The sequence below is a fragment of the Mirounga leonina genome, unplaced genomic scaffold (genome assembly GCF_011800145.1).
Source record: "Mirounga leonina isolate KUSES-001 unplaced genomic scaffold, KU_Mleo_1.0 Mir_127, whole genome shotgun sequence".
In the NCBI taxonomy this organism is placed as follows: Eukaryota; Metazoa; Chordata; class Mammalia; order Carnivora; family Phocidae; genus Mirounga; species Mirounga leonina.
In genome coordinates, this window is record NW_023270316.1 from 2,149,037 (window position 1) to 2,171,441 (window position 22,405).

The 22,405-nt window shown below is 48.4% G+C and overlaps 1 protein-coding gene across 7 annotated transcripts in view; it reads right to left on the reverse strand.

Moving 5' to 3' along the window:
* Window positions 1-22,405, reverse strand: part of ARHGEF7 (Rho guanine nucleotide exchange factor 7) — a 101,445-nt gene that overhangs the window by 33,122 nt on the left and 45,918 nt on the right. For 6 of the 7 annotated variants that reach the window (XM_035003042.1, XM_035003040.1, XM_035003041.1 and 3 more), the window contains 4 exons: window positions 17,542-17,630; window positions 4,696-4,790; window positions 4,385-4,480; window positions 1,903-2,025 (listed from right to left, as the gene is read on the reverse strand). In XM_035003042.1, the coding sequence (XP_034858933.1) occupies window positions 1,903-2,025; window positions 4,385-4,480; window positions 4,696-4,790; window positions 17,542-17,630 (403 nt within the window). Of the gene's footprint in view, window positions 1-1,902; window positions 2,026-2,712; window positions 2,739-4,351; window positions 4,481-4,695; window positions 4,791-17,541; window positions 17,631-22,405 lie in introns of those variants that run through there. The other variant, XM_035003043.1, reaches the window with a different exon arrangement.

A 22,405-nucleotide genomic window follows, 5' to 3' on the forward strand; every position in this document is an offset into this window, starting at 1 on the left:
AGGCAGCGCACGTCCCGGCAGCCCGAGTTGCGCCCGCTCTCACGGCTCACCCTACCAGAGCAGGACCGTGACCCTTGCACCCCGAGGACACGCCACATGGAGACGGTACAGAGGTTCCCCACTCAAACTTGTCTGTATTCCTTCCCTGTTATTTTGGGAAAATGCTGCACTTAAGTTTCAGCTAGGACACAAACAATCAGTGAAGTAATAGCACAGAAGAGGGAATAAACATCACATACTCGCAAGCATTTCCCTTCAAAGTCTGAACATTTTTGTAAACAATCTGAATCACTTTAAATGCCATCTTCAGGACAGATCCTTAATTCCATGGGGAAAAATATCTAGTTAGAATCAGTCCCCAAAAGTGCCCACCCCACCCTCTCTAGACTTCCAGCCCAACCCTAGAGGATCAACCCCCAACCCCCAAAAAGGAAGGAGAACAAAAATTTTAAAGGACAGTTTTACCCTAACATCCTATTTGCTTTCTGTTTATCTCCCCTATTGCCACGTCAAGAATTCCTGTGGAATTCTCAGAAATATAAATGTAATCCTTGCACATTCAACTTTCATGGAAATTCTAACGCCCAGGAGGTGACGGCAGAGCACATAACAGAAGGTATGTGTGGACACAGCCGCCGTCCCAGAAAGGCAAAGAGGAAGAGTTTAGGGGAGAGAGGGCTGGGGTTCTTTGGGTTCCATTTCTGTGGACACCATATAGCCTGACCTCCCTTTCCTTCTGTCACCTGGCAGAGGCTGCTGCCTCGTTTCAGGACTGGAGAGGCTTTCCTACTGTGTGTCAGCACACTGAGCAGCAGTGAAAGCACAGGGTCTCCTGGGGGAGGGGCGCGGGGAAGACCTGCCACGCTCACTCAGTTCCAGTCCGTTCACACACGTTTTGCTTAATGCTTACAATAACCCCATCAGTCGGCACTTTCAGAGAAGGGAATAAAGCCCAGAGAAGCAAGACGACTTACCCAAGGCTCGCCAGCTGAGTGGAGTTGGGGCTCAAACCAAGTCAAATGAGCCAGAGGCCCTCCCTGCACGGTCCCACAATCCAGCCCCACTCACAGGGACACTACCCTTGAGTCTCAGCTCAGCTTATAAATAGCTCAAACATGCTTGCTTACCAAGAGTTCTTAAGTTGAAATATTTAAATATTTAACTGTAACTTATCCTTAATGCTACTAGAACAATTTTTTCATTCACAGTTTAAAAGATTTTTAAATGGCTCTTTTCAAAAGTAACTGTGACCATCTTCCCAGCACGCTTAGTAAAACTTGGTGTCCCTCTGAGAAGCAGAAACGGAGCCCCTGCACCCCACTGAGCAGCGCCTCCCAGCCACAGAGCTGCTCCTCTGCCTCCTTCCGCTGCCGGGTCTCACCAAAACAGCGGCAGATCTGTGCCTTCTGCTTCACTTCTTTTAGTTCGGTTTCAGGTTGAGAAACCGAAGCCAATTATCTCCAACTTACACTTTTACCTAGAAAACCCAGCCCCAGTTTTAAAAGTAGCATTTTCTCTTACAGCAAATCTAATTCCATCCCCCGTGCTTCCAGTTCGACGAACTCAGAGAAACAGGATTCCAGCAGCCTGGAGTTAGCTCGCAACTACATTCCAGAATCCTAACACTTCCTCCAACCCACTATCCCAAGGGCTCCAGGCTGAAGGGAGACTTCAAAAAAACATCCTTTTTCTACTCCAAAAATGCTACTCAGCACCTCAGAGACCCCTTACCAGTGCCTCTCGGGCACTCAGCTCAAGAGGAGACTAAAAACACCATAACCATTCAACAGACAAGCGGATATCAGCACTGCATTTCATGTAACGCGTGGCCACATCGAGCTGACGTGGAGGTCACCCCAAGAGGTCCTTTCCCCTCAGAGGAGGGTGTCGGAGGGAGCGTACCTGTGCTCTGTGAGAACATTCACTGCAGATGGGTGGTTGGCACAGTACGCAAGGTACAAGGTTTTCATTTGTGGCATCAGATTTAAAAAGCATCCTCCAACTCTCTGCTGAGCTTCTGGCAACCTAGAGATATGCAACATAAGGGAAATCATCCTAAATTTTACAGAAAGAAGGGAAATTGCCAAGTAATAAACAGAAAATTTGAGTGAGGAAGACCTCCTTGTATACCACCTCTACGAGAGCCAAATATACAAATCCCAGAACACGTGCTCATACCAGCAATCTAGCAAGTGCCGGCCCTGAAAGCCCCTGCTATAAAGCAGCAGACTAAGCCCCATCTCTGCTCCGGCGTCCGGCTGCCATGAGCCAGCTGGGCACAGCTACAAGCCCACAGAGCAAAGCTTTGGGCAGTGAGAGAAACAGAGGCCATGAATCCTTCAGCTCTGTGTAAGAGGGGAATTATAAAATCACTTGGCTGGTGAGGTTTGCTACTGAGGTAGCATCGAGACAGGCGCGCACACACACACCACGAACACCACAGTCCTCCTTCCATTTAGGTGAAAGCTGGAGGCCCAGCCCCCCACAGACCCCTTTCTCCCTTCTCAAATCTAGGCTGTGACAGGTGCTGAGCCTCAAACAGGCATAAACTCACAAGAACAAAAAGAACAGAAGGGGAGATGGTCAGCACCAACTGTGGAAGAACAGCAACTGACGATGAGTGGTCCTTACTTGGGAGGCCCATCAGACTCCAAGCTCGAGGCCACGCCCTCAGCTGGCTTCTAGCAAGGAGGAGGCTCCCCTTCAGGTTACAGCCACCTTATCCTATCAAATGGACTCTCCTGCAGGTACACAAACTTTGGACAAAAGATAAAACCAACTGTCTGAAGGCAGCAGATGGCCAGAGAGGAAGATTCTGGAGACGACTGGCAGTTGGAGAAGGAAAGGACACAGCTCTCTACGCTCTGGGGCCAATGATGGCCAAGGCTGGGCCATGTGGGACAGCTAAGCCCCGAGAACAAACTGCACAGTTTGGCTCAACCCGAGCTGCTGGGATGTTGGGGGGAAATCCTAGGACTATGCATCTGAGTTCTGCACCAATCTCTGCGAACTTTCAGAATATTCGTGATAAAAGGTAAGAGGAACGGCTGATAAGGAAGCTAGTCTCAAACCCTCCGTCCCACCATCGAAACTCCAGCAGCTAACACCAACGCACCATGCCCTTGAGGAACTTGACCAAAACAGTACCTAGGTCACACTGAGGTCCGAGACAACTCCAACGCCTGCAGCTTGACGAGATGTTGGACTCTCGGCCCCTTTGTGCTCTCCCTGAATTTCAGGGATCAGATCCATACATGTGCAGTGCAGACAAGCCTGAGGGAAGGCCCAAGAGAGGCGCTACAAATGCACTCCACAAGTATTATTTAGTCCACGTTATCCAAGGCCACTGGGAAAAGCGGGGGCAAACACATGGAGGCTGGCTTCTTGCAAAGGCCCCACATTGCTGGCAAATGACCTCCAGTCACCAAAAGGAAAGCAAAGCGATTCTCAAACTACTCTTTTCATGCCCGGTAATTAATGCCACTTTATACAAACTAAAAATGCTACAAAAGGAAACATAATGTGAATTTCTGTTTGAAAGTCAGTACTTCCTGTGTCCTTCAGTTTCCCTGTCACACCTTCCAGGATCAAGAGCCTGGAGGAAACCTGGAACCTACTTTGAGCCTGGCCAACTGTCGGCCTGGGGCACAGAGGGCAGAACATCCCTCACCACTTCCAAGAGGGAGAAAGACAAAACGCTACAGGGAAGGAAAAACCAGAGACCAACCAGATTCCAAGAGAAAAAATTTCCTGGTCCTGCTGACACAGAAACAGAATTTAAAAATAAGAAGGATGTCCTTCCTCTACCAAGTCCACAGGCAAATCAACATCGAGACCTACAGCCGAGAAACTGTGTTCATGTGCATTATGACTTCAAGTCTTCCAACGCCCAGCAGGCACTTAGTAAACACCCTTCGATATGTCTGATGTTGACCAAGAACAAAACAGTCACACAGAAAAAAAAAAAAGTGAAGCAGATGGCCAATCATTCAGAACATGCCTCCCCACTTCCCACAAAATACCATGGAAAAGGTAAAACCAAGCATGATCATCACATTATAGACATAGTGCTTTACGATCCCTCCGCTTCCAGAGGGCCAGGAACACGTGCAGAAGGAGCCCACCTGCACGGGATCTTCCTCCCCTTAAAAATTCCTACTCCTGACAAGTCTCTCTCCTTTCTCTACAGTCAGTAGAGACCCCTACTATAAACACTGGACAGTCAAAAACACAACTTTTACTATAAAAGTTGATACACCAAAAAGATTCAAAGTAACAGTTTCCATCATTAGAAATGTGATTTCTAAAATTACATTAAACTCGATTCTTTAAATACCAGTTGTACTATGACCTGAATTTTGCAAATTTTTAGGGTCTTACTTACTTGGTGCATTCTTCTAAAGACTGTACAAGCATTTGCTGGAAAGAACATATTTCTTCTAGATTTCCCATTAAATATGAAGTGTTTGCTGAACTTAACCTAGAACCAAGAAAAATAACAGTGAAAGTATATACAGTTTCACTCCCCTCTCTGCTCCCAATGCCCAGAGGCTCCATCTACTAAAAATCCCTACATCTAAAACAAACTGGTACACCGGATCACACCAGCATTCTATCCTCTATTCTCAGAGAACATGAGCAAACAGCCTAGGTGTCGACTATGCTGCAGTTAATACAATTTATCATCCAACTTACTTCTCACTGGTCTGCAAAGGCCGTAGATAGGTTGAAAGCACAGTCTGAAGTTCTTTAGAATATTCATTTTCTGTTTCCAAAATATTCTGTAGCACCTACAACAAATGATAAATGGCATTATTCGCCGTTAGGATTTAGCAGCTTTGGGAATTTCATCACTATCCAAACTCACGTGCTGCTTCTACAGAATACCGATGTATTTGCTACCCCTCCCTGTGACCATTAACTATGAAAACCTGTGTAAACAGATTCTTCCCGCAGCAACACAGCTCACTTCCTCGCACTGCCAAGCACACGTGGGACGGGTAACACGTGGGACGGGTAACACGTAGAACGAGGCTGGGATGAATTCCATCATCAGAGAAGTGATGCCCCATCTGCTCACATCACAACAGCACGCACACACAGATCAATCTCCAACACGGCGTCGTGCAGAAGCCAGCCATTCACAAAAGGATGCCATGCCTATCCCATTTACAGGGAGTCCAAGAACAGGCAAAACTAATCTGTTGAGGGCAGAAAGAAGAAGGGGGGAGGACTGACAATGGGGAAGGGGCCTAGGTTTCTAGGGTGATAGATATGTTCTGTATCATAATTTGAGTAGTTGTTACAAATAAATACACTTGTCAAAACTCACTGAACTGTACCCTTAAAATCCATGCATTTTAACATATGCAAAGTATATTTCAACTAATAATAAAATCAAGTTTACTCTTTAGATTGAGCCTAGCAAATATAAATCAATTTCACTAGAGAATGATGGTCTCAGATCATGCTATACACATTAAAAATTAAAAGTCCACCAGTATAAAGCCCTTAAATAGCCACTACTTTAAAGAATGATAGATCAACCTTAAAATATTTCCTGATACCCTATGTTAGATAAAAAGTGCAAAACATGGGGCCCCTGGGTGGCTCAGTCGGTTAAGCGTCTGCCTTCAGCTCAGGTCATGATCTCAGGGTCCTGGGCATCGAGTCCCGCATCAGGCTCCCTGCTCAGTGGGGAGCCTGCTTCTCCCTCTCTCTGCTCATGATCTCTGTTGTCTCTCTCAAATGGGTAAATAAAATCTTAAAAAAAAAAAATTTAAAAAAGTGCAAAACAGCTGAATTAAAAAATAAGCCTCTTTCCATGACAATGGCCAAGAGCAGAGGCCCCTCCCAGGGCAGGGCGGGGAGGAGACAAGGCCAGCAGTAGCTCTCCTCCTCAGGAAAACTATTCCTCTTACCCTCTCTGCTTCAGTCTTGTCCTCTGGAAGGATCCTCCAAAATCAAAGCGCTAGTGAGGAGCAGAGCCCGTGTGGGGCGTGTGCACCTGGATCGGACACAGCCCGGCCCCCTCTGTGCCCTCTCTGGCTGCCAGGCTGAGTGCAGGAATCTGGGCTCCCAGGAGACCCGATGTAAGTAAGGAACGCAAATCCCTTCCTCAATCCCCTTTTTCCTTCCCGCTCTGTCAGCAGCCCAGCACCTTCTTCAGTATCACATCCCACGTGCTTCAGAGTGTCCACGAAATGCACTAAGATGTGCTACTTCTCTTCCGAAACCAACCATCCTCAATCACGCACAAAGTTGTATAGAATAAATACAAATACACTCAGTCGGGCGCCTGGGTGGCTCAGTTGGTTAAGCGACTGCCTTCGGCTCAGGTCATGATCCTGGAGTCCCGGGATCGAGTCCCGCGTCGGGCTCCCTGCTCGGCAGGGAGTTTGCTTCTCCCTCTGCCCCTCCCCCTCTCATGCTCTATCTCATTCTCTCTCTCAAATAAATAAATAAAATCTTTAAAAAATATATAGATTTAGGGGCGCCTGGGGGGCTCAGTCGGTTAAGCGACTGCCTTCGGCTCAGGTCATGATCCTGGAGTCCCTGGATCGAGTCCCACATTGGGCTCCCTGCTCGGCGGGGGGTCTGCTTCTCCCTCTGACTCTCCCCCCTCTCATGTACTCGCTCTCTCTCATTCTCTCTCTCTCAAATAAATAAATAAAATCTTAAAAAAAAAAATAAAAAACAAATACACTCAGTCTTCTTCCCAGGTTGATAATTAAAATATATATGCTTAAACATTAAAAAAGTAATCATTCAGCTAAATTTAGATTTCAACATCAGTAACATGCATACAACATGGATTCTTAGTCTGTTCACTGTTTTGTGTGTCCTCGGGAGAGCACAGTCCTTCGTAAGTAAATGCAAACCTGATTAAATAACTTACATGCTACGCTATCTAAGATGAAGAGAATCAGTCGCTTTCACTGTGACACTGGGCTCTGGTTTCGCCCCTGAATGGGTCTATTCATGCAAGAATGGGGGAGCGAGACGGAGGGCGGAGGGGCTGCTCTGGGAGTTCATTCCTTTGTGGGAAAATCTGGGTGCTGGTCCCAGGATTACAATGTCTCCCTTCGAAGAAACGGTCACTGGACACAAATGTCAAAGGAACGGTGGACAGAGAACATACTGTGACGCCAGCCACTGCATCAGAAAATTATACTTTACACCAGACCTTATCCTTTAAAAGTAACATGAATCCAAGTAAATAGTCCTTGAACTGAAAAAAAAATAAAAAATTTAATCTGTCACCGATGCAGAAGATGGAAAGTTCTTCAATGTTCCAACAAAAATTAAACTGTGATTTCATGTGTTGGTTACAAATATTACAAACTATTAGCAGTGCTGCTTAGAGTGCTTGAAAACCCATGCACCTTTTATACAATGAGAGGCAGTAAGTACAAGAAAACATCACCGGGATGACTGTGAGTCAGATAAAATGGCATTTCCTCCATCACAGCATTAAATCATAGTATGCAGATATAAAAGCCTCCCCTAAGAATGTACCAGAAACAATGCCAAAGAATCCTCTACCAAAAAACCATAGTAAGGCAGTTAAGTTGGTTAATGTCAACTAGCAGTCACAAACGTGCTTTTCAAGTAAGTGCTAAAGACAAGTTCTATAATCCCCCCACCCAAACAATCCAAGTTACACTCAGCTTTTCCACCAACACTCGACCAGACTTGGCTGAGTCCCGCTGAGGCCAGGAGCCACACGTGCCACCCCCCAGCCCCCCCAGCTCATCAGCACCTGTCTCCCCCTTCTGGACTTCTGCACGCTCTGGCTGCTGCAGGACCCCATGTGACTTCCCAGCCGCGCTGCAGAGCTCCATCACACGCAGGCTGCCCCAGAGAGCGCAGGCAGGGCTCACAGCAGGAGTGGCCTGCGTCCCACAGCCGTGAGGACGGCGGGGCTCCGCCAGCGCCAGCTCTCCCTCAGGCATGAGGCGTGGAGAGCCCAGCCGTCAGACAATGGGGCCACACAGGAGGAGGGCACCGGGCAGGCCACACAGACAATCCCTGAACTGTCAGCTGGCGCAGCAGAGCAAAACAAAGACTGAGCTCACTACCTTACAGACACAGAAACTCACTTTGTTACCACCACCATTCACAGAGCACTTAGTATCACTGATTCACCGCAAATTTTGGTAGGTTTCATACTTCAAGTCATTGAGTCCTTTAAAAATAAAGAACTAATTTACCTAAGCAGCATAACATTTTCTTGGAGATTTGATCAAGATGAAAGATCATCATGAACTAAAACCTACTTATAGAAACACAACCCTGGTTTGTTCTTAAGCATGCCCCTGGGACAGTAACGGATCAGACAGTAGGAAATAACCCCCCCACCTCATCGGCCCCACCACACAAGGAAAACATTATCCCTGACCATTTCCTCCCAACCCGGTCTATTAAACTGTACTTACATTTTCAAAAAACAGATTGTAAGACAGGACGTGAGCCTCTGGGGAGAGGAGAGGAAGGAACGGGCTGGCCGCGCTGCTGGAGGAAGCAATTCCAAGCCCCCCTCCCCCAGCTCCACACCCTCAGCCCCAAGGACCCACTCGCACTGGAAATTACTGATTGAACAGAGCTTGCTCATGTCTGCATGTTCTTAGTAACCAACTCTCAGGAGAGTCTGGAGGTGCCAGATCAAAGTTTGTTATTGTGCCTTTTGAAAGACGTTATATTACTGTATTTCTAAATTTGGGGATCCGTAAGGTCTTAGGATAGATTTCTTCCAGACACTAAAGGTTTACGACACAACAGCTGCAGCAAAAGCTCTGGGTCGACGACGATACAGGTCAGGGCAAGAAGCCAGGCTTAGCGAACAGGGGTGAGTGAAGAGCCAACCTTGGGCGCCCAGCAGACCTGGGTGCAAATCCTGGCTCTGCCACACCCCACCTGGGACGGCACATGTCTATGGGTCCGTTTAAGAAAGGCAGTATGGTGGAGGTGGGGGTGGGGAGTGTGCGGATTTTACAGGGTGTGACACTCAAGAGTATCCTGACTTAAGGTAGAAGAAATCTTACAAACCACGCACTGCAGCCTTCCGGCCCAAACCCGGACTCCCACGTGGTGCTACTTGTTCCAGGACTCCAGTATCAGGAGGGAAGAACTGAAAAGCCATCTCGGTTAAGGTGTTGGTTAATCTCGGGAAGCAGAAGGAAAAGGAGAAGCAGCAGAACGAGGGCCTGGGGTCAGTGCTGGTCTACGGGAGCGTAAGATGCTGGGCCAGCGGTCTCCGATCTCCCCTGGCCCAGGTGCAGAGGCCCCAAGCGACACAAGGCACCAAGAGCACAGTAAAGGCCCATGGAAGTTGCTATAGCGTTTTATGAAAAATGCACACCTATAACTGTACATTTATTAAAGCTAGTGATTGCCACCTGCCATAACTGCAATGTTTCAAAAGAAAAAGCTACCCTGCCTTTTCACGACCCCTGGCGTGAGAAGTAGTTCTCTACTCGCTGTTCCTGTACATAAAAGAATACCGACATAATGCCCTCGATAAAAGCGTTCGACAGAACCTGAAAAATGAGCCAGTACCACTGAACACGTAAGGTCATGAGGACCTGTCTCCACAGATGGACATATTTAAGAAATCTCCTTCTCTAATGATGACTGAGGAAACTCCTCACCCCCTAAAGGACCAATCTCCAGAGCTTTCCCTCTGTCTGGGAGCTTCTCTCAGCTCTGCTGGAAAGAGGTCTTAACAATCCTGCAGGTGCAGCTCATGTGCTTTCACTGCTAAGATCCACCAAGCTTAGGCAAGCCACAGACACATTTCATTACAGCTTCCTGTCACCCGAATGTAGCTCTCCCAGGTAACCCTCAAGGGGATGCCTGTTTGCAAACAACACAGTGACCCCAGTGATGCCTAATGCCCCAAGTGCTTCTACATGCTCTCCCTGACAACCCTGAAAACCTCCTCAAGGCCAAGCACCTCACCAGGCTCCCTAAAGCCAACACGCCAGGCCAAGGCCAACGTTACCAAGCTCATCTGACAGTGAAGTCCCTGTGCAGGCAGCGAGGGGGCTTCCCCCAGGCCAGCCCATCCCACTGACGGGCACACACACACGACCCACGGGCCTGCACCCCCAGCTCCGCCACCCACAGCAAGGGCTCTCCAGATCACGCACTGATCTAGGACACAGAAAACTGCTTTCTGTTTTCCCATTTGAAAACAGACTTAATAGTGGTGTCTGGCTTTGTCACAGAAAATGATCAACTCCGGATTTCCAGTATCTGGAACCTCCTCCACTGCAGCTCTCAAGTCTGACGCCCTGCTTCTGTCTCCAACAGTCTGGCCTCTGGTGCCAGAGTCGCAAGCCACCGTGGCTTGCATGATCAAGTGACGAAGTCTGCCACTCCCGAGAAGCCACACTCTCCTGCACACTTTTACTTCAACGGTTTTGCATCATTAAATCCTGTGGCCTTTAGAATTTCGTATTCTGCTTATACTGCACATAAACACGTATTTCAGGTATTTTTTTAAAGCTTCATGTGCATTTTTCGTAATTACGAATGTATGTGCCACTGGTTCCTTAATCGTTCTTGAGCTGCTACATACTTAGGTTGCTTGCAATTTATCACTATAATAATCCCATCGAAACACCTCTGCACAGGGGCACCTGGGGGGCTCAGTCAGTCAAACGTCTGACTCTTGATTTCGGCTCAGGTCATGATCTCAGGGTCGTGGGATCCGGCCCCATGCAGGGGCTTCGCACTCAGCAGGGAGTCTGCTCGGAACTCTCTGCCCCTCTGCCCCTCCCCCCTGCTCTCACTCTCTAAAATAAATCCTAAAAAAAATAAATAAAACCACCTTCGCACAAACATCACTGAACACGTTTTAGGTAATTCCTCTAGAACTACTAGATTACAGGGCTTGACCATTTTCAGAATTCTATACACAGCGGCCATATTACTTTTGAGAAGCACTATGGATTTACATTTCCACCATTATCAAAGTGAAGATTCTCTTTAAATCTTTGCTCACCAGATACGTAAGTGGTTGCTATCAGAATTTTTATGCAAAGCTTAACCATACTGTCAGAGTGCTATAGATAATGTTCGTGTCCTCCCAAAATGCATATGTTTTGGACATCCTGAAATCCCCAGTGTGGTGGCCCTTGGAGATGAGGCCTTCGGGCAGTATACATAAGGGGATGAAGAGGTCGGCTCTGTCTCTCCGCCACGTGAAGACGTGACCAAAGGCAGCCCTCTGTCAACCAGGAAGAGGAAAGTCAGCCAAACCCCAAGGAGGCTGGCACCCAAATCTCAGACTCCCAGCCTCCAGAACTGGGAGGAGTCCACCCAGTCTGTGGCGCGGTTACGGCGGCCCAAACGATTCCAACATCTCCAGTTTTATACCACTCACATACTCTTGTATATATCCACTAATCCTAACGTATGTGCATTAATGAGCTCCTCAGTCATGAAGGATAATCTTGTGTTGTTATAACTGTTACAAATGTTCCAATTAACTTGTAATTTGGTTTCCATTTTTCGAAGGCAAAGAATTTATTTAACTTTTATGAAGTCTAATCAGTTTCGGTATTTTCTTTTGTTTTCATTCATTGCTTTTATGTTCTAGAAAGCCTCCTCTCACCCCAATGAATTAACTGACCACATACAGATCCGCTGGCAGAGAATGGAAGCCCATTTAAGCACAATCTTTGAGCAATCATTGGCTACATACTAAGCTCTGCAGCTCTGAGTATGAATACTAGGAAGCCACGCTTTAACAAAAAGAAGCCCTCAGTGGCTGTGGGGGACATAAACTGCAGAGTTAGTCAAAGTCAGTCAGTAAACAAAAGTAACAACCAATTCTGGGAGTAGGAGAGTTCAGAATCCAGAATTACTAAATCTAAAGTGTCCAATTTTTAGTGAAAATTTACAAGATACACAAAGAACCCAGAACATGTGACCCATGCACAAAAACCAAGCACTCCATGGAAATGGGCTGAGGGGCCCCGGAGCTGGGCTCAGCAGGTAAAAGCTTCATAACAGCTGCTATCAACATGTTCAAACAGGGCCTTCCCATTCTGCCCGTTTCTGTGTGGAAATCATCACTCCATCCTACCAGGTAAAAAGCTGAACAGACTGAAAAATCAGCGTGTCCTGGATCCAGGTGGGAGAGAGGACAGGACCCACAAGGCAAACCCCCAACCCCAAGACTGGCGAGGCCGACAGGCAAACACTGGGAGTCCTACTCACCAGAGCCTGGGGGCCCCGGCAGAACCAGCATGAGAGCCGGCAACAGGGCTGGAAAACAGGTACTAGAACTGACGGATGGCTGGAGGCTCAGGGCAGACAAGCTGAGAGTTAACAACTCTGGGGGGAGACCCAGTTGTAGAGATGCCCTCACAACACTGGGAAATTTAAGTCCAGGAGTTTGAAGAGGTTCCCAAAGTATCAGAGGAAAATGCCCCTGGGTTTCCAGCAGAGAAACGGAAAAGAACCGTTCTGAAATGTGCTCTGCCCCTGTTCTTAATGAGGACTGCCCTCAGGGGAGGGTGTTAGCCAGAGCCCAAGCCGCGTCAAAGACCTGGGGAAGGAAGACACCCAGCCCCAGCTCACCGCAGCCATCCCATCTTGTGGTGGGGGCAGGGGTGGTATGTAAAAACACCCGTGAAGTCCACAGGCCCCCGCTCAGATAGAGCGGCAATCCCAGGACTAGAGAGCACTTCCCCTTCCCCCAACACCTCATCTCATGGCAGGCTTATTTACAGCACTTCCTTTTACCTGACACAGCATGTCCAGCTATCAAGAAACACAAGGTACACCAAAAGGCAAGACACAATCTGAAGAGACCAAGCATCAGAGCTAGACAGACATGGCAGGAATGCTGGAATGATCCCACCAGAAACTGAAAACAACTATGATTAATGTGCTAAGGGATCTGGCAGATAAAGCAGGCCACATGCAAGAGAAGCTGGCAAGGAGATGGAAATCTTAAGAACTGCAAACTGATAGAGAAACACTAACAGAAAAGAACTCCTGTGACGGTCTCATGAGCAGACAGGACACGCTGAAGAAAGAACCACACGCTCCAGCACCTAAAGGAATCCTTGAAGACCGAAAAGACACAAGAAAACACAGGAGAATATCCAAGGACTGTGGGACGGCACCAGGTGTAACATACATGTAATGGGAATCCCAGGAGGAGAAGGAACAGGAGATTGAAAAATGATGACTGAGAATTTCCCCTAATTAATGTCAGACACCAAGCCACAGACCCCAGGAAGCCCAGAGCACACCAAGCAGGATAAATGCCAGAAAAGTTATATCCATGCATATTATCCTCAAACTACAAAGTTAAAGGGAAAAAGTAACACATCTGGTAAAAGACTCATCCAAAATATATGAAGAACCCTTACAACTCAGTAAGAGAACCCAACTTTAAAAATGGACAGAAGAACTGAACAAATACCTTACAAAAGAAAATACACAAATGGCAAATAAGCATGTGAAAAGATGCTCCACATCCTTCGTCAGCAGACAGACAGCACTGCACACCTAGCACCTCAGGGAAACCCAGACCGCGGACACCGCCAGATGCGGAGAAGCCGTCCCACAAGAATCCTCCACGGGAGGACAGTGTGGTAGCTTCTTACAGAACTAAACTTACCACACAACCCAACAACAGCACTCCTTGGCATTTACCCAAAGGAGCTGAAAACATGCCCACACAAAAACCTGCGCATGCAAGTTTATAGCAGTTTTATTCATAATTTCCAGCACTTGGAAGGAAGGGAGATGTCCTCCAGCAGGTGATGGGTAAACTGGCCCATCCAGACAGTGGGTTACAATCCTGCACTAAAATGAGCGCCATCAAGCCACGAGATGCGCTGATCACAGGGGGAAGCCGTGCACAACTGGAGGCGGGAGGTCCACGGGAAATCTCCATCACCCTCCCCACTTTACTGTGAGCCTAAAACTGCTCTAAAATAGGCAAGTCAAACCATGACTCAAATACAGTCTGTATTTGACTATAAAAATAACCAAGTAGGGGCGCCTGGGTGGCTCAGTCGTTAAGCATCTGCCTTCGGCTCGGGTCGTGATCCCAGGACCCTGGGATCGAGCCCCACATCGGGCTCCCTGCTCCACGGGGAAGCCTGCTTCTCCCTCTCCTACTCCCCCTGCTTGTGTTCCCTCTCTCGCTATGTCTCTCTCTGTCAAATAAATAAATAAAATCTTAAAAAAAAAAAAAAAAAAACAAGTGGGGGCACCTGGGTGGCTCAGTCAGTCAAGCGTCCAACTCTTGGTTTCAGCTCAGGTCGTGATCAAGCCCCGTGTGTCGGGGTCCACACTCAGCAGGGAGGCTGCTTCAGATTCTCCCTCTCCCTCTGCCCCTCCCCTACACACACCTGCGCGCTCAAATAAATCTTTTTTTAAAAAAATGGAAAATTTGAACGAACTCAAATGGCAATTATGAACTGAAAGGTGTGATAAAGTGAAAAATTCACTAGAGGGGCTCAACATTAGATCTGAAATGCAAAAGAATCTGCCAACAAAAAGGACAAAGAGAGTATTCTTTCTGAAGAACAGAAAGAAACAAAGAAACATTAACAGCACCTCAGAGATCCACGGACACCATCACACTCAACGTGTGCACAGTGGGCATCCCATCAAGAGGAAACATGATGAATGTCCTGTGACGGTCTTAAGTCACCAAGAATCACGCTGAAACCCCCCGTGTTTTTGGCTTGTCTTGACCACCCTACAGGAGAAACAGGTTACAGATCCAACCCATTCATGCCTGTCTCCTCTCTTAATTTCAATACGCTTGTACCTCCACCTCCAGCCCTCCTCACTGCTCTCCGCTGGGCCCACGCGGAGACCCAGTCTTTCGTGAACAGTCTTTCCTCTTGGAGAACCTTCTCCAATCAGTGGGGTTAAAAATACCTACACTTCCTGTGAAATACCTAGTTCCCTATGAAAATGAACCACCCAAGGCAGTATGAAAATGCCGAATGCATAATCTATTCTGCTTTGCTCTGCATGTGGTATTCTGTTCTATGTTTTACTTTATGTCATTTATAAATACAAACTTCAAAGAAGAGGAATTTATTCCTGACTTAGTCACTAATCAGTGTGTGACCTCGGACAAGTCCTTTAACCTCTAGAGCTTTTGGTGTTCTCCCCTATAAAATGGGAGTGCCATCCTAAAAGGTGATTTCTATGAATTCTAAGTCCATAACAACTGCAATTTTCACATGCACTATTTACTAACACAGCGTTATGTAAACAATGATTTCGACGTGATTCTGAGGTCAAGGTGTTTTCCCATATTCTGAATTAAACAGTAGCTGACTCAGAACAGCACGTGTGATATGAAGGTTCTCTACGCTGTACAAGCACAGTTAAAAGAAAGAAATCTAAAAAGGCACCGATTATGCTTCAAGCTGAAGAGGACTACAGAAGTTATAATGCAAAGGAAGGGGCGCCTGGGGAGCTCAGCTGGTTAAGCGTCTGACTTGATTTCAGCTCAGTTTATTATCTCAGTGTCGTGAGATCAAGCCTCACACCAGGCTCCATGCTCAGCAGGGAATCTGCTTGGGATTCTCTCTCCCTCCCTTCCTCTAAAATAAGTAAATAAATCTTTAAGTGTGTCTGTGTGCGTGCATAAAATGCAAAGGAAAACGACCTGCCAGGACTTCTGGAAAAGCATGGTCGCCTACTTTGACACAATCCCTAATGGGAGCAAAATTACTGGAGACAGGAGAAATGCAGCTGGTAGCAGTTTACGGGGCGCTAACTTGCTTCCTCTAACCTCTAAGAGAAGCAAGCTCCTTCAGAACATCACCGTGTACTGGTACACAGACAAGCTGACACTCGCCACATGAAGCCTTCCCCTGGAAAGAAACCAACATCCCACATAAGGACACAAGAGGAAAGGCAGCTCCCAAGTTCTCGTACTGTGAAACCCTGAAGAACCACAAGACGCCTCTTACTGTGGCTCTGTGCACGGAGCCAAGCACACAGCACAATACACACTAAAAACCAACGACCTCAGCAGAGCCCTGTTCCAGGAACAAACCTCCAACAAAGAACCAAACAGGCCGTGGAGGGCAGAGCACAACCAGGAAAGGTGGGTGGCCCACCGAGTCAGGGTACAGGCTGTGCTGGGGAGCCTGGCGCTCTCTCCGCGCAGGGCTGGCGTGGAAGCCTGCACTTGGAGGGAGCAGCGGAGACTGGGAAAAGAACAGGAAGCGGGAGAAGCGGAGGCTGAGACTCAAGTGAAGGACTGTGTAGGAAGAGGGGCCTGGCGTGGGGCAACACGAAGAAAACCAATCTGAGACAGCTAGGGCATCGCACGGAGGCCACGGGACAAGAAGTGAGGAAGGGAAAGCAGGCAGAGGCAGCACGGACGTGGGGGGGAAGGCAGGGAGAGGAAGCAATGAACCGCATCCACACGTGAGAACGGGGGCTGGCCGCATTTCTGCGCACGGCTACAACCCACTGCCCCCACCGGGGCCCGCTGCAGAGCGGCACCGAACCGATGCGAGGAGGACAACGAACCCTCCCGAGCTCACACCGCTCTGTAAGATGTGGAGCCGATGGAAAGTGAACGCGCAGCGCGCTGAAAATGCAGACGCACAGCAGAGGCCACGGCAACAGGTGAGCATGGCAGAGCGTCGCGCGTCCTCACCCTCTCCCACCAGCAGCACGGAGTCCGTGAAACCCTCAGGACTGCTCACGGCAGCACCAGCCCCAAGCCGCTCCACGGCAAAGACGCACAGCCTCACGCACTCAGATGGACAACCGCCATCAGGAAACTTTCTCTGGAAGACTCGGAGCGGGGAGGACACCCAAAATGCAGATTTTCCACGGAATAAGACCGATCCACATTCACAAGGTTCACTTTGCTGGTTTATCTCACTGATACATGCCGGCAATTTAAAAGGTTATCCAAATGAAGAGTATCATTTCCTATTTCTGCCGTATATATAGCAATGGTTTGGACTAGACTTCACGGGTGTTTTTGAAGTTCACAAATTGCTCTTAAGTTTCAAAATGCAGTTTTAGATTCTAAAACACTCATCTTTACTATGTACGTGTAGACACTCTCCTGTGATTCCAAGCTTTTTGATATATATGTACATCTATCCCAGGAAAGACTCTGTTAAGATACAAGTAAACCAGGAACAGTAACTGATGTAAAGTACTTACGATCTACTCTGAGTACAGGTAAAACGCACCTGATGCCTGACTTCACATCACATCATGCGCCTGTTTACGGTCTCATCTTTGAAGACCTGAGATGGTCTGAGGGGCACTACATTATGTGACAAAAATGGTACACAATGCTGCATAAATACTGGAACAAAAATACAAGATTGTAAAACAGACGAGAAGAAAGTACACCAGAACACTCCTGGTGGTTGTAACTGCGCAGCCAGTAATGCATGGTTTCTGTATCCTTCTCCAGGTTCTATGTGGTTCACCTATCTTCTACACTGCAGGGTTTTAGAGACATCCAAAAAAGCCCATGTTATTCCTAAGACAGGTTGTGCAGTCACTCACCACGTTGTAGTAGCTTTTGTTAATGGCAGTCGTGTCCAATCCTTTGGGGGGGCTCTTCAGCGCTCCTGACTTGGGTGATACAGGCTTCTCTGAAATGGAGACATAACACAGTTTTACTGACCAGCACTTGAGACCCCCACACACCAGCCCCACATGGCCCAGAGCTGCTGGTCCAGGGGCCTCCAGGGAAACCACCATGCAAAGAGGGAAGCTGTTCAGCTCCCTGAGGTCAGCGAGCCAGCGTCCCCCGGCCCATACTCCCTGTTCAGGCTCAGTACCTGACAGACTGTGCTCCATCACCAACAGCAGGTCAGAGAACACCAGCAAAGCTACACCCACAGCTCAGGAGTGTAGCAAAGATAAAACACTGGGGGGGCAGAATCCGATGTCGGCAACCCCCAGTCTGGACTACACCTCAGAAATCCAAAGCACTCAGAACGCACAAATCTCTCTAAACAAGTAGGATCTGGCTCCAAGTGACAAGCAAAGAAGACAGAAAGCCACACCAAGCAGGGACAGAAAAGAACCTCTGCACCGGAGACGAAGGGAGCGCAACTGTGATGAGTGCAAGGAGGCGAGTGTTTGAACGTGGTCCAGCTTTAATTCAGTGTAACAGGTATCAGAGCAGCGTCTGCTAACCGAGAACACGGCTCTCAGGGGGGATGTGCACGTCGCCCACCGGTCCTCCTCCAAGGTTCCCGGGCTGGTGGGGAGCAAGGGCAAGGAGAAATTCTGAGGAGCATGTCCTCAGGGATATAGTTCGTATCATCCTCACCCACCTTCCCTGTATAAATCGACATTCTGTCCCTCTGCTGTCCTGTGCTGTGTGCTCAGCATCCTTCCACCTGCCTGTCCACAAACACTTCCGCAAACACTCCCAAAGCTTCAGGCCCCTAATTCCAACTGCCTGCCCAGTACTGCCATTATCTTCCTAGCAACAGAAACCCCAAAGGCCTAAAATATACCCACTGTGGGCCCTCCCCTTCCTGTGCAGTTGTCCACCTAAACCTTCCTTCAATGCCTCACTGTAAAGCTCTTCCAAGGGGTTGAAAATGAAGAACAAAACGGGTGTTATTCCAGTTGAAAGAATTCTGCTCTCTGCCCACAGGATGGAAAAGAGAACTCCGTGAGAAAAGAGTTACTTCTGAACCCCTAAGAAATACCAATCTGGGAAGGAAAGTGTGGTAGCTAGAACAATCTTGCATCTGTAGCTAGGTGTGCAACCACGGAAGAAAAAACTGACATGCTTTCAGCCCAACAATGCCTTTTCATCTTTAAAACCTCTAATTTAGGGGACAAATACAAATAAAAGGGGAGAGCACTGGAGCCTCAATGGCAGCCATCGAGACCACAAATACCAACGTGCATGCTACTACCTTGAATCTGCTTTAAATTTTAAAAGCAAATAATTTGCCAACTGCCTCATTTCACTTAAGACACACCTCCCAACACCACAGATGACAGTATTCAATTAACTTACTAGGACAACTACAAGGAAAAAGCTTATTTATTTTTTTTATTATGTTAATCACCATACATTACATTGTTAGTTTTTGACGTAGTGATCCACGATTCATCGTTTGCATATAACACCCAGTGCTCCATGCAGAACGTGCCCTCCTTCATACCCATCACCAGGCTAACCCATCCTCCCACCCCCTCCCCTCTAGAACCCTCAGGGAAAAAGCTTTTTTAAAAGAAGTTTCAGGCCACTAACATTGTATCCAAACAAAGGGTAGGCAGAAGAGAGCCAGACAACGTAGGCAGAGTCCAAACACTGGGTGGGTCTTTGCTCCCTTCACAGAAGGAGTCCACAGCTTTGCTGGCTGTTGCGTGGAACTTACTGGGATGGAAGGGCTTGCGAACATCTCCCCAAAACTTGTGTGCCGTTCTCGACAGAGGGCCCTAAAGTAAGAAGGGCCAGTCCTGAGCGGCCTCACAGAGGGGCCATCCGTGCAGGCTTGCGGTGCCGCCGACCGAAGGCGCCCCGTGTAAGGAAGCCTGTCTGCTACGGACATCTGACACATGGCTTGCAAGAGGCTTCTGCGCCCGGCCGACCAGCTCACACGGCGAGACTGAGGCAGAAGGCTCGGCAGGCTCCCCGCTAACAGCCACATGAGGGCCCGCCGCACATTCATCCCAGCGCCTGGACAGTCAGGACAGTCATGCCCGGAGGTGACACCACCCCAGTGGAACAGCAACGGGGGCCTAGGTTCCCAGGTTTACCGCAGGAACTCCTGTGCAGCCTCAGGGAACCTTCTAGCACTTTCTCCCCTACTCCCCCACCCTCCAAAAAAACCAGGAACAACAAAATCTACATACATTAATGTGTAATATTCCAGAGAAGTCATGGCCAATCGTAACAAAAAATGCGCACAGGAAACATTAGAAAATACTCCGCCTTCCCAGTACCCTTAAAAAAAAAAAAAAAAAAAAAACCCCAAACAACTCATTTTTTGGCCCACCTGATAGCTAAGAATTGACACAATCCACTGTGACTGAGAGGCAGGGAAATTATGAGAATGTAATTTCATGCTGCCCTTCCAGGGGCCGGAGGATGCATATCTTCCCTTTCTTGCAATAAACTAAAACCGCCAAAAACAAGAAAATTTAAACATAAATGTGCTAAATGAGAAAAGGGGGTGGGGAATTCCTAGTGGCACTGACAATGAGGGTCCTTGGGGGCTGAGGCTGGAGCCAGACAGACTCAAACAGGAGGATCTCTTGGTGACCCTTAGGGCTGACAGAAGCCTAAAGCTCCTGCCCACCAATCCAGAGAAACAACAAGGACGTGGGCTGGCTACTCAGTGATGGGAGACGCAGCCTGTGAGAAATCAAAACCCAGAGCCTGACCCTGCTGTGGTATGTGGTCCAAATTCACACCAAGCCCCAAAGGCCCACCAGGATTGCCTGGGGCAAGAAAAACTCCGGGAGCCCCTCAGGAAGCAAATGTTCCTCCGCTCTGTAGGAATACTTCCGCAAGCCAGGGTACACAGGTCCCCCCCCGCACTGAACCCGCAAAGACAGATCTGTAACAAGAAAGTATGAGCTCATGAAGAACTGAGCCAAGAGTGTAAACAGATAGGACGTGCGAGGGAAATTAGTACCCAAGACCTGGAAATGGGGCAACCTAGGCAACTACAGAGTAAGTATGTTTAAGACGCCTGGAAAGAAAGAACCATAAGGAAGAATAAAGGCACCACGAAAATGAAAAAACACCTGGAAAATAAGGAAACAATTCCTGGAAGTGAACACTGTGGTCACTAAAACGGAACTCAACGGACAGCTACCATCACTGGTGAGGGGAGAGTGGTGAACACAAACATCTGAGGAGTGGACTCCAAATGAATGAAGCCCAGCAAAACAAAACATACGAAAAACAGATTAAAAGCTAGAGAGGGCAAAATAAGCTATCTAATAGGATTTTCAGGAGAAAGCAAAAGCAATGAGCAGGAGAAGATGCTTTCCAGAATCAGAACCATGCCTGGACGGAGGGCATGGCGCCTTTAAGCAGCACTGAAGATAGGGACACTTGGGGAGGCCCATACAGGAGACCCCCCCTTACCAGTGAGACCTAGGTTCCAAGACCCCGGGAAATGCCCGAAACCAAGAATACCGAACCCTACCCATGCCATGATTTTTCCTCTCTGTACAGACCTATGATAAAGTTTAACTGGTATGTTAGGCCCAGTAAGAGATTAACGAAAACCCTAACAATAGCCACCCTGTCCTGTGCTCACCCAGTGAGGTGAGGACGTTGAGGGGATAAAATGCCCACTGAGAAGTGAGCCGAGTGACAGCGTGTCAGGCTACCACTCACCTCCCGACACGCGTCCCTGCTTCCGGACCTCGGCTGACCGCAGGGAACAGACCACGAAAGGCGGGCCCGCGAATGAGGGGGCGCTACCATACACAGCAGTGCTCGCCCCCTCACTGGCGGACAAAGGCGGCCGGATACAGGCCCGGCACGAGACTCGACGATCACGGGCTCCCTTCGGTGACTACTCTGGAGTAAGAACGCTTACAGAAGAGGGCGATTAGGAATAACCAGTCCGAAAGCTCCACCTTCACGGCTGCCCCTTCGTCCCTGACAGAAGTGACCAACAGAGCCTGCAGGCAGCCCTGAGAACGGCTAATTCCCACTTCTCTTCCTCTCGTCTGCACAACAGCGGTCACCTCAGCTACGAGTCCCCACGCCGGCTCACGTCACTCACGTCACTCACTCCGTGCGGGCTCATTCTACCGTCAGCAGCCTCCTCGCTGCCACGCGCCCTCGACCTGGACGGCATCTTGTGCCGAGTCCTCCCCGCTCTTCCAGCGAGAACGCGCTAGGAGTAAACGCTCAGGAGCCTCCGCGGTAGGATTACACTGCCCCTGCTTTTCTGCAACTGAATTAGAGAAACAGGAGAGAGAGAGTAACGTCTACGCTCTTCTGTAGCTTCAACGGTTAACCCTTAGATCCCTCCTCTTCTTTCTGGAAGCATTACACAAGAGATCCCAGATACTAGCAATTTACCATCAGTACTTCACAGTGTCCACCAGACTCAGACTTTAAAACCCAACCACTAGGCCATTATCACAGCGGACAAAACCAGTAAGTCCTACCCTCTCACACGCAGTCGTAGTCGGAGTTCCCTAGACTCAAACTCGTCGCAACAATGACTTTCTGTAGCTGGCTTACTGGGCCCAGGGAACCCGGTAAGATCTACGCAGCGCATGCCCCGTTCCGCCTCTAAGTCTCTTATTTAACGCCGGCAGAGTGCTCAGGGGACATTCACCTTCCCGACTGTCTACTCCGCCTCATTTTCCATTCAGGGAGCCTCGGGTAAGCTGCACGATTTCTAGAAAGACATTTCGGTTTTTT